Source organism: Heteronotia binoei, chromosome 3 (assembly GCF_032191835.1).
Source record: "Heteronotia binoei isolate CCM8104 ecotype False Entrance Well chromosome 3, APGP_CSIRO_Hbin_v1, whole genome shotgun sequence".
Lineage (NCBI taxonomy): Eukaryota > Metazoa > Chordata > Lepidosauria > Squamata > Gekkonidae > Heteronotia > Heteronotia binoei.
Window position 1 is genome coordinate 172079131 of NC_083225.1, and position 12932 is coordinate 172092062.

The window sequence follows — 12932 nt, forward strand, 5'->3', positions numbered from 1 at the left end:
TTCTTTTTGGATTGTGAGCTGCAGAGTCCCTACTGGGAAGAAAGGCTGGATATAAACAAACAAATAAATAAACCTCCTTGTGAAGTATGTTAGAGAGTGACTGGCATAAAGTCACATGAGTTTCATGGCTGATTGGGTATTTGATCCTAGGTCGCTCTAGTCCCAGTCAGACAGTCTGACAATACACTGTTCCCAGCATTCACTCTTGATAACTTAATTCTGTTGTGTTTAATATCAGTTTGTGATAGCTGTACACACACAAACACATACCAATATATGCAGGATTACAGTTCATCTATAGTTAACTGCTTTAAAAAAAACAAATTAAGGAACCCTACCTACATGCATGCAACTTAAAACAAGAAGAGTGTTACTTATTATAGGTAACTGCATTAGGATGGATCTTATCCCTTGACAGAAGGAAGGAAATGAGGAAAACCCTGCTATTAAAACAGTATGTCTATTATATACATTACACAAAATGCAAAGGTACATTTCATACAGCTATTGTTTTCCCCAAAAAACTTACTTTCTTCTTTCTTGCTAATAATAGCTGGCAAAGTATAAATCTGAAAAAGAAAAAAAATAACAAAAACAGCATCACACTGATAGGCCTCATTTGTCATACTTCAACCTCAATCTTATTTCACCAGCTCATTCTGAGGAATATCCCATTTTATCTTCAGAACATTTCCATGAGATATCGGGACATAACCACATCCTTTAGCAACGAATGATATAAACCAGTCATGTATTGTGTGAAAAAAATACTTCCTTTTTGGTCAGATCTAATGTTAATCTGTTTCATGCAAAGACACACGTGTTCTAACAGTTAAGCAAAGAGAAAATAATTCTCTCCTGCCATTCTAAATCTGCTCCTATATTATAAATTACTTGTGCTTCTTGTTTCCCTCCCTTTTTTAAACAGCATTAGCTTCTACATGTGTGAAAGAGGCTCCAATCTCCTAATATACTTAAACAACATGGTATTCTCTCTGAGATGAAAAACCCAGAAATCTATATACTTTCTTCATTCAAAGTCCCTCACAGAATTTTTGGGAGGATAAATAAGTATTTTAGAGCCTTCTTTGTACATCAGAAGGTTCATAGAAATTATAAATAATGGCTGCGGTCCAAAGACACTATTGCAGGACGAAATTGCTGCCATGTGTATGCATGTTGAGATGTTGCAGATTTTACTTCCTCACTACAGTTTCTCTGATGTACTGAATGCTATTCTGCTGGATCATGTGACCTTCTTGGGAATGATCTTCCAAAGCATAGTAGGAACAGGTCAGCACACAGGCCTTTTCTCCAGCAGTCTTATGGAGCATTATACATGCCTCTTTGGAACTTGGCCAGTGATTACTTCCCCTCATGTCTCCCATTGTTGATAATGCAGATTTAAGCTCTGTACATTTTCAAAGTGTACAATGATGCCAGAAAAATACATTAAAAGTTTCCTTACTGGTTCTTTCCCATCCATAGCTTCCAGCCAGAGCTTCCTGTTGGATTCAGAAAAAGCCTGAAGTGTAATGATCCCATGTCTGTCAGAAGAGACACAAAAATCCACTTATTTTTTTTTTTTCCTTTCACAACTATTTGGAGATGAAAGTCCACATTTGAAGGAGATAAGATGGTGTGAGCGACTTAGGCTGGGCTGACTGGATTCCATGAGCCTGCTCTGATACCAGTAGTGTTTTCCTTCGTTCTGATAACCTGTTCTGATACCAGTAGTGCTGCTGCTTGACATGAGGCTCTTCTGCCCTCATACTTGAGAGGAAGTCGCCTTGTGCTGGAGGAAAGCACCATCGGTAAAAGAATGAATCCACGGAATCCAGCCCAGCTTTCCAGTCAGCTGAACAGTTCACTGAACAAAAGTTATCATCCTATGAGAGCAGTAAAGTCCTCTGGGGTAAAAAAAATGGAACAAGCTAAACAAAATGGCGGAACAAACTGAGCCACAACTTGTGAAAGCTCTATAAAGAGGTGAGGTAAAGCAAAGGCCTCAAGTGGTAGATTTTTGGTGGTGGTGGGGAAACTATCAACCCCTGCCTTGCCCCCTTCACTTTTGTGCCAAAAGAACTAACTTTTTTTGCCCTCTAATCCTCCCCCAGGCTTCCTTAAAACAAAAGCTGCTCATGCCAGCAGGGCTTCCTGAACTTATGTGAGATGCTTGGGAAGCCCTTTTGGGCATATGCAGCTTGTTTTGCTATGTTTAAGGACATCAAGGGAGCAAGGAGGGAAGGTAGCATTAGGCTGCTTCAGAAGTAGGCAGAGGCAGTCTCATGCAACAACCGCTGGCCACAATCAAACTGTGGATTAAAATTGTAATGGGTATGTTTGGTCAGATAGATCCATGCTGAGAAGGTCTCCTCAAAAGACTTTAAATGGAATGACACCAGGGTTTAAATAAATTACAAAAGTGGAAGGGAAAAAAAAATCCCTATTAATTTCCTTTTCAGACAAGATGTTTTTAAAACAGAAGGCAAGAATTTGTTTGGATGGGCTATCGCTTATTCAAACTCACTTCTGCAACTATGGGGGCTGCTAAACGGGAATCCAAAAATCTGTCTGGACAGGTATGCACCAAAGTGAAAGACTCCTGAGTCATAAGAGACTTCAGATCTTCCTGTTGTGCTTTTGCTACAATTTCATCATTTGCTTTGTGGCAGATTCATAGCCCGGTGATTTACACACACAGACAGCTTCTAGTTTTGCTACAATTTACCAAGGCCAGAAAACCAAGCCAAGTGTGAGTTTTATTTATTCATGTTGGTTTTTTAGTTAATAAATATTTTAGTTAAGGACAGAAGTGTCTGTTATTGGACTGATCTCACACTGCACTAAGTCCCACCTCTGATCTCATAATTTTTTCAGAACACCATTTATCCATCTGTATACGGAACTAACACCCCACCCCTCTGAAAAATTTCATCCAAAGTATCCCAATTTCTGCACCAATGAAAACCAACAGGGCAACCAAGTTCAGTTTTGGATGCTGCACTTTTAAAAGGGACATTGATAAATTACTGAGGGTTTAGGAGGGCAAGAAGGATGGTTTATATTGCAGCAAGGTTGAAAGAACTTGGTCTGTTCAGTTTAAATGAAAGAAGATTAAAGTGAAATAACAGTCTTCAGATATCTGAAGGGCTGCAACTCAAGACAGCAGAAACTTGTTTTCTACTGCTCCTGAGGCTAAGCCTAGGAATAATGGGTTCAAATTACAAAGTGTCATTTAGACATTTTCCAGTTATACAAGTCATTTATCACTGGGATATACTGCTTTAGGAAAAAGTAGGCATTTGTTTTTTAAGCTTCTATACAGAGACTACATAGCAATTTTCTTCTGAGGATTTTGATACTAGAGATGTTCTGTATCAAGTAGGATGTTGGAATAGATGACCCCTCAGGGACTACAACTACAATCTACAACTTTGTGATCCTGAAACACATCTGGCCTTAAAAAAAGAGCAAAAAAATCCTACAGGCTAAGATCTGTTTTCAGGCACAATTCTTAGATTTGTTTCCAGACACAATAAAGGTGTCTGGTCTTGACCTTCAAAGCCTTATATGGCTTGGGACAGGGGTGGAATTCTAGCAGGAGCTCCTTTGCATATCAGGCCACGCACCCCTGATGTAGCCAATCCTTCAAGAGCTTACAAGGCTCTCTTTTGTAAGCTTTGGAGGGCTGGCTACATCAGGGGTGTGTGGTCTAATATGCAAAGGATCTCCTGCTAGAATTCCACCCCTGGTTTGGGACCAACACAGCTGAAGGACTGCCTAATCCCTTATGAACTCAACCAACAATTATAGTAATCTTCGCCTTCAGGGCCTCCACCTTCTGAGATTAGGAAGGTGACAATGAGGGAGAGAGCCTTTTCTGTCATGGTGCCAAACCTCTGAAACTCTCTCCTCAGGCAGATTCACCTGACCCCTTTTCCACCAGAGGATGAAAATTTTTTTTGTTCCACTTGGCACTCCCTGACTGATCCCTTCTCCCAAACCAATGTTTTATGTTTTATACACATTTTAATTCTTTTGTATGTATTTTAATTCTGTTTTTAAAACTCTTTTAAACATTGTTTTAAAGATGTATGCTTGCGAGGGGGTGTGATTTTAATGGCTCTAAAATATATTTTGAATGTTTAAAATCGTTAGCTGCTTTGGTAGTTTTTATAAGGACAGAAAAGGGAGAGATAATTTTTGTAAACAAAACAAATAAATAAAATACATCCCCAAGAATACTGCCTGGGTTTTGGATATTCATCACAAATCAGAAATTCTGAACGTGGAGCAGGTGTCATTGGGCGTGTGTGGGGGGAGGTATTTGTGGGGTACCTTCCATCTCTAAGATTCTGTTTGTATTTCCAAACTAATTTTGAATCTTAAGAACTAGACGCGCCCCCCCCCCCCAAGAATTCTATGCCCAGTACAGATACAGAAACAGAGGTGGGCCTTTGTATGCAGAACTTTCAAGCATGGGTAGGGTGCAGGAGGAGCTGAAAGAAGTGGAGCAGGTGGAATGATATAGGGCAGGGTTTCCCCAACTTTTTTCTCCATGGCCCAGTTATTTTACATGTCTCTTTTGTGGACCACTAAAATTCAGGGGTGGAGCCAGGAGACTTCGGAGGAGGAGCCGGGAGACAGGAAACGCTGGCCAGGAGCTTTCTCTGCCCCCCTCTGATGTTTCTGAATATCAGAGAGGGGTGGGGGTATGTGCTTGGCTGGCACACAGTCTCAGTATCACATTCTGAATGTCCTCTGGATGGAGGACACTTAGGGAGTGATACTGAGACTGTGCACTGGCCAGGAGCTTTCCCCGCCCCTCTCTGATGTTTCCGAACATCAGAGAGGGGCGGGGGAGCTTCTGGCCAGCGTGCAGTCTCTGTAGCACTCTCTGAGCATCCTCCATCTGGAGGATGCTCATAGAGTGCTACAGTCATCTGTGGCGGCGTGGGAGGCAGGGGCTGGAGCACAAGAGGGGAGGGGGCAGTTGGGCCGCCCCTGACGACATGGCATTGAGGTTTGTGTGGCCTGGTGCCGGGTCATGACCCTGCCAATGGGAAACACCGATATAGGGAATAGAAGCTATAGAAGAGAGCTAGAACCACTGCTTTGTGTATCTGTTATGCAACAAGGACTCAGTCATTTAGATGAAACACAATATAGCAGAATGGAGAGCCCCATGTTCCTTCAACATATAAACTATACTTTCTCCTTAAGAAAAAAGCTAGAATATAGGAGAAAATTTCTAGGTTTGTTATCAGCTTAGCTGCCAAATGAAGCGGGCTTTGCTACCCTTGCTTCTCAGTTCCAGGGCATCTTTCTGTCTATTATTTCACTGCAATGTTTAGAAACCAATTCTGAACAAAACAGTAGATCATGCATTGATATTATGCAAACAAAAATCTCTATATTTACTCGTAATAATGCCGTAAAAATACTTTTATGGACAATTTTTAGGAAAAGGGACTGTTGTGAGCCGCCCTGAGCCATTTTTATGGGAAGGGCGGGATATAAGTCATAGAATAAATAAATAAATAAATAAATAAATAAAATAAAAATCTCAAACCTTTCAACGACTTCAATATCAAAACAGAAACGTTTGTCAATTGAATCTGTTTTCCTCCGGATGCAAGACTTCAACTTGAATATTTCTGGTGTGCTTGGGACAAGACCATTCTAAGCAAGGGGGGGGGGGGAGAGAAAAGGAAATTGGAATACGAATCATCAATGTACAGATTTCTTGCACATAATTCTTGCCCTCTTGCACAAATGTTCAAACTACAGTCCTGCCACTAGTCCTCCAAAAAGATGGAGAGTAGATAGTCTTGTCGCTTGCCGTTCTTCATTGCATAAGCCCTGCGGGACTTATCAAGGTTTTGCAGGGCCGTCAGGCTTTTAATTAATCCAACGGGTGTCCTTGAAAGTCATCACTTCCCCCAGCATTTCACCAGTATGGTGTTATGCATGCTATTTACCGCCTAGGTCCGTAAGATTGTTTACTGTGCTGCTCCTGCTTTGTTACTGTCTGTTTTTATAATATTATTTTAACTCTGTTGTTTTATTGTTGTAAGCCACCCTGAGCCCGCTTGTGGGATAGGGCGGGATGTAAATCTAAAAATTAAATTAAGAATTAAATAAAATTAAAACTGAAACTGAATATGCCACAGCAACAACATGATTCCATCCAAGTAAGAAAAAGAAATTTCCGCCCTGGCCTGGATTGCCCAGGCAAGGTCTTGGAAGCTTAGCAGGGCCGACCCTGGCAAGGTCTTGGAAGCTAAGCAGGGCCGACCCTGGCAAGTACTCGGATGGGAGGCCTCCATGGACTGTCAGGAGGCAGGGGCCTTTTTCCTTCTCTCTTGTACAGGAAGTAGGGTTGCTAAGTCCAACTCAAGAAATATCTGGAGACTTTGGGGGTGGAGCCAGGAGCAAGGGTGTGACAAGCACAATTTAACTCTGGCAATCACATTTAAAGGGGCTGCACACCTTTTAAATGCTTTCCCTCAATTGTAAATAATGAAGGATAGGGGCAACTTGTTTGGGGGCTCATAGAACTGGACCTTTCAATCTTTTTTGAAACTTGGGGGGTGTTTTGAGGAGAGGCACCAGATGCTATGCTGGAAATTTGGTGCCTGTCTTAAAAAAAACCCGCTCCCCTTAGGCTTGCCAATCCCCAGATCCCAGTGGGGGTTCTTCCGCTTTCCCAGACTCCTTCCCGCCCCCAGTCAGCTGGCTGGCGGTGGGAAGCCCCGCCCCCAGAGGACCATGTGCCTTTCTACCTCTGGAGCCTTTAGTCTCCAATTGAAAGACTTCCTCTTGGGATGGTGTGTCTGTGTTACTTTGAAGAAGATGGCAGCAACTCGTGAGTAGAGAAGCCAACCCCTTACTTCAGAGTCGCCAGAAACGGGGGGGGGGGAGGGAGGGAAAAGTCTGCTGAGCACTTCATTATTCCCTATGTGAAGATCGATTCTCATAGGGTATAATGGGGAATTGATCTGGAGGTTTCAGGGGCTCTGGGGGAGCTGTTTTTTGAGGTAGAGACACCAGATTTTCAGTATAGTGTCTAGTGTCTCTCTCCAAAGTACCCCCCAAGTTTCAAAACGTTTGGACCAGGGGGTCCAATTCTATGAGCTCCAAAAAAGGTGTCCCTATCCTTCATTATTTCCTATGGAAGGAAGACATTTAAAAAGGTGTGCTTTCCCTTTAAATGGGATGGCCAGAACTCCCTTGGAGTTCAATTATGCTTGTCACACCCTTGTTCCTGGCTCTGCCCCCAATGTCTCCTGGCTCCACCCCCAAAGTCCCCAGATATTTCTTGAATTGGACTTGGCAACCCTAGCTCCCCTACAGCCCCAGATACCTGCGGATCAATTTTCCATTATACCCTATGGGAATCGGTCTCCATAGGGTATAATGGAGTGCCTAGCAGACATTCCCACCCCCCCCACACACTTTCTGATAACCCTGAAGTGGGGGGAGGGCCTCTAAACTGGTGGATCCCCTGCCCCCACCTGGGGATTGGCAATCCTAACAGAAAGGAATACCTCTTCAGACCTTTTGCCTGCTGTATTAATTTTAACATACCAAACAAAATGAATTTTTTTTCTCCACCAAAACTACTATTTTATTCATATGCACATACATTTACCTGGTAAACTGATTAATCAGTTTGTGAAATCTTCATTGATTATATAAGTTTTAGTCTTACGGTAGAATAATTTTGAATTCATGCAGTCCTTCTGATACACTATTCACAAATCAGCAGCAAGGAAAAAACAACCTTATTCATATCGATGTACACTGCTGTCTATTAGCAACTATATAATCTAGAATTGGTTCATTTAGTCTTGATTTAAAATTCATGGCTAAAGAGTCACACAACCTTTCCCCGCAGTGTAAAGACATTGTGGGATTAATACTCACTACTTTCCCCCCAGATTTTGCTTCAGAAAGACTCATTGTGAACGTTTTTGTCCCTTTGTCGTAAGTACAGTAATGTTTTATCCAGGTGAATCCAAGAGGTCCTGAGGTGGAAAAAAAGAAAGAATGATACCTAATCTCAATTTATTAGAATAGATATTTTGTAAACAAAAAGTTCAAGAAATAATAAATAATTCATATTGGCACCTATTATACTCCTAGAGGTCTGGGAGTTATTTACCTTTCAGGCTTCACTCTTGTGGTAAGAATATGCTGTTTTCTGAATGAATGTATGTAGGTGAAAATTTAAACTTTCAAAGTACAGATGTTAAGCTCCAGGAGTCTGACCTCACCTGACTTCAGATTGTCACTTTCAGTATTAGCATTTTCAGTATTGGCCATTTGACAGCAATGGTGATTCTGTGAACTTAGGCAGATCTGAGGAGGAGGGAAGGGGGAGGTACTTGTGATTTTCCAGTATTGTGCAGGGGGTTGGACAAGCTGACCCTGAAGGTCCCTTCCAACTCTATGATTCTATGAAAAGTTCCAGAATAACAAAGGATTAATATAAGAAAGTATGTCCTGCTGTATTATACCAACCCAGTATTCTGAGTTCAGCTTCCTAAGTAATTTACAAGCAAGACAACAAATCTTCCTTGTTAATCTCCAGACTATGGTGTTCAAGTGTACGCTGCCACTAAATGGGGAGGCTCTGTTTAACCATTATGGCTTCTTATTAGACATAAGGCTACCGGCTGACACTGGCATAATCCTTTCTAATAACCAGTTAAAATGGTATATGGTTACAGAGTTCAAGGACAAGCCATCTAATAACCAGTTAAAATGGTATATGGTTACAGAGTTCAAGGACATGGTTATTTTGACAGACAGAGGAAGACAGTTGGTAAATTTAGCCCCCATATATTTGCCAATCATTACAGAAGGCCAAGAGAAACAACGCCAGCAACACACCCTGTACAGCGGAACTCTTGCTCTCAAATGACCATTGAGGTGTTACAGAAACATATATAAATCACCTCATATGTCTCCCTATCACCACTTAACAAGCAAACAGGCCTCTACTTGTCACATAAACAGAATAAAAGTGAGATGACAATCCCCTAGTCTTCATATTAAGCGCATCTGAGAGACATGAGGACATTTCATGCTGATTTTGTCAACAATGCCAGTTAACTTTTTGGGTGGTAAATGTTCCCAACACTATCCTATAGAATGCACCAAGAACTCCTTTGCATATTAGGCCACACACCCCTGATGTAGCCAATCCTCCAAGAGTTTACAGGGCTCTTATTTCAGGGCCTGCTGTAAGCTCTTGGAGGATTGGCTACATCAGGAGTGTGTGGCCTAATATGCAAAGGAGTTCCTGCTACAAGAAAAGCCCTGATAGAATGACCTAACGTGATAAACTATCAACCTGTAAGGGGACCTACTTCTCAAGAGTCCACTGTGGAAAGCTAAAGCTAGGAAAACAGTGAAATGGGGAGGGGGGGGGGGGGTAGAGAAGAGATGCCTTCGATTCTGAAACAGAGATTACAACTGTGTCATTTTTTCCTCTTTGGCCCAAACTAATGATCTAATCTTTTCCTATTCAGCAAGAGCATGTCAAGTTGGCCTTTCACTGTCTAATGCAGAACTGCATGTGCCCAGCCTTTCACTCTGTTCTTGATCTCCTGTTAATAATGCCCAAGGTAATTTCCGCATAATAGTTTTTTTCTCTCCCTCTTTTCCCGGTAGCTTTTTATTATAATTATAAATCAAAGGAAAGGTATGGAGGCTGTCCAAAGCAATCAGCCGTTGTTGCAGAAGAAAACAAATTTATGTAACGAAAACAGGATGGGTGGGGAAAGAGACTTTTCTTTCAGTTCCTAGGTGTAAACAGGAGCAAATACCACAGTGAGAGAGAAAGCAACCCATTTCAGACTGTTCCAGGTGGGTAGCTGTGTTGGTCGGAAGTAACAGAACAGAAGTAAAATTCCAATGGCACCTTTAAGACCAACAAAGTTTTATTCAGAGTATGAGCTTTCAGACTGTGTTTAAAGCACAATATCTGTGGACCCCAGCATCTTAAGGTTGGCTAACATGATAGAGTAACTGCTCTAAAAGCATCTCCCCAGCAGCAAGTTCTTCTCACACACTTGTGTTTTCGTGCCATTGCTGTATGATGCAAAGTCAACATACTGCAAATTCTTCCTGTTCCCACTGCACATCAATATCTGATCTCATTGATAAGAGCTTGCAAATATGCTACCGTTTGAGGCTGGGAGGCCAACAGGAAGGACAGATCCAGTCTGAGATGCTGGCCATTTGGCAGACCAGGACAATTTGTAACTTCCCTTTCATATCAATTAAACTTTGTGAAATCTATCTATTGGGGTGTTCTGGTCCTGCCCTTCTTACAAGCAGCTCAGAGCAGAATGCGGGATTTTTCCTTCCCCATTTTCAGAGAGACAGAGATAGACACAGAGACAGCATGTACTGGCTTAAGGTGACCCAGTGAAGTTCATTGCTTGAGTAAGGGTCTTCTACATGCTATTCCATCTCTCTCTAACCACCACTTCACGCTGTCTACAGTGGGAATCCAATGGGCTCATAATCCTACTTACGTTTCTCTTGGACGTAGAGATAGCCTTCCATTGTCCATTGGCTTGGTGGCCTGTAATCCTGGCTGGCCGACTTCATTCTTTGCATCAGTCGTTCAACTTCCTGCCTGGTGCTTTCAAAATTATTCCGGGTCTAAGAAGCAAGACCAAGAACAGTCAAGGAGATAAATCAAGGGTGCACCTCATGTCATATTGAGAATAACCCGCTATGATAGCTTGAGCCATGGGGCTTCCATTAGCTCTAAAGGAAGTCATAGGAAGCGCTGGAGTTGTAATGGCAGCCAACCTCATTAAACAGCCTTTTACCACTAGGTCAAACAATATTTGCCTGCACAAGGCTTGATTTATAAAGCCTCTCCAGGAAACATTCAAGGTGGTTAATGAACATGAAACAACACAATCGCAAAAGAGATGCTTAAACTCATTATAAGGAAAACAGCAGCACATGTGTGAGTTATGTGTGTCTGTAAAATGACATCAAATTGTTTCTGACTCATGGCGACCCTATGAATTAATGACCTCCAAAACCTCCTCTCAATTAACAACCTCACTCAGATCTTGCAAACGGAAGGCCTTGGCTTTTTTCATTCAGTCGATTCATCTCACGTTAGGTCATTCTCTTTTTCTAGCATTATTATCTTTTCCAGTGTGTCTTGTCTTCTGAGTGACACATATCCATAAACAAAAAACAGAGAAATCTACAGTATGAAATGTTACCAAATTTCTAAAAGCTAGATGTCCAAATCTTGCAAGGGTAGATTTCATGTCTCTGGGAAGGACTCAATTTTTGTCAAGACTCTCGGGAGCTACCTGTCACAAAATGGTGTGCTGGTGTGTGTATTCAGTCAGAAAACTGCACCTCTTTGAAAAAAAAATTACAGTTTCTAGGCTGTCTGCAGTGCTTGGATGAAAAAATGTTTAAGGGGAGAAAGGAGCAGAGAGTTGTGGCTACATATTTCTGGAAGAGGGTTGCCAAGTATCTGGAGGAAATTTATTTATTTTATAAAATGTATATCCTGCCCTCCCCTGATGGGAAAAAAAAATCTCCTGACCATTAAACAGAGGATTAATGGTTTGCTATTAGTCAAGGTGATGTCATGAAAAGTTTCAGCTGCCCATTTCCACACATTAAGCCACTATTAAATTTTTCTTTAGGCCTGTTGATAACCCTTTCTTAGAATACTCTCCAGGGGGTATGAAGAACCTCCTGTAGGACAGGGAGTGAGACAGACTGACAACACAAGACATACTGGGGACAGGGCTGGTGTTAGGGCTTTTGGTGCCCTAGGCAAGCTGCCCACTAATGCCCCCCCCCCAATTTAAAACCCCCAGAGAATTGTAGGAGAAATGAAGAAACTTGAAACTGTTTACATTTTTAATTCACAGTAACAGACCTGGGGAACGTGAAACCAGCCAGACAGAGTCTGCGCTCCATGGAGCCCACTTTCCATTGGGAAAGGCAGGCTCCAAGGGGCACAGATGCTGCGCATGGGGAGAGGGAGTGTCTGGAGAGCCAGTTTGGTGTAGTGGTTAAGTGTGCGGACTCTTATCTGGGAGAACCGGGTTTGATTCCCCACTCCTCCACTTGCACCTGCTGGCATGGCCTTGGGTCAGCCATAGCTCTGGCAGAGGTTGTCCTTGAAAGGGCAGCTGCTGTGAGAGCCCTCTCCAGCCCCACCCACCTCACAGGGTGTCTGTTGTGGGGGAGGAAGGTAAAGGAGATTGTGAGCCGCTCTGAGACTCTTCGGAGTGGAGGGTGGGATATAAATCCAATATCTTCTTCTTCTTCTGGTGGTGCCCCCTACGTCAAATGGCACCCTAGACAGCCGCCTACTTGGCCTACTCCCTGCACTGGCCGTGACTGGGGAACAAGCCTTAATAACAAAATTTACAAAATTATGGCAGGGTCCAGACCGCTGGCTTGGTGTGGCAGCGTGCTGACCCGGAAGTGAGCTGGCACAAACAGAAACGACCTGGGACAGCTAGATGGCACACAGCCCGCTGCCGGGACAGAAGCAGGTGGCACGTGCCTTGGAGGAGCATCCACAGTGCTCAAGTGTTTGAACTACCATGTCTCTGGCACTCCTCAGCCATTCAGACAGCTGGGGAGGCGCTCTGGAAGCACTCATCCAATTTGCTACCATTTCAGAAGTGGTAGCATTCTGATGGCGTCAAATGAGGTAAGGCCGAGAGTGGGACGGAAGCCAGATGTGAGCATTTGGACATGCTCTTTTTGATCCTACCGGGTCCCGTCCCTGTGCTGGCTTAAACTGCTGGGCTAGATTCAGCCATATTTTCTTAATTTTTTTTTTCCTGGCGTCTTCTTTCAAAGGGAAATAATGGGATGATTTTCCCTCCCCTTAACAGTTGGTGTCGTGCTCA

At 42.7% G+C, this 12932-nt stretch overlaps 1 protein-coding gene across 2 annotated transcripts in view; it reads right to left on the reverse strand.

Annotated features, from left to right (window-relative positions):
- Window positions 1-12932, reverse strand: part of ARHGAP42 (Rho GTPase activating protein 42) — a 248868-nt gene that overhangs the window by 31864 nt on the left and 204072 nt on the right. For both annotated transcript variants that reach the window (XM_060234906.1, XM_060234907.1), the window contains exons 8-12: window positions 10554-10683; window positions 7933-8033; window positions 5576-5685; window positions 1469-1547; window positions 530-569 (exon numbers count right to left, since the gene is read on the reverse strand). In XM_060234906.1, the coding sequence (XP_060090889.1) occupies window positions 530-569; window positions 1469-1547; window positions 5576-5685; window positions 7933-8033; window positions 10554-10683 (460 nt within the window). The remainder of the gene's footprint in view (window positions 1-529; window positions 570-1468; window positions 1548-5575; window positions 5686-7932; window positions 8034-10553; window positions 10684-12932) is intronic.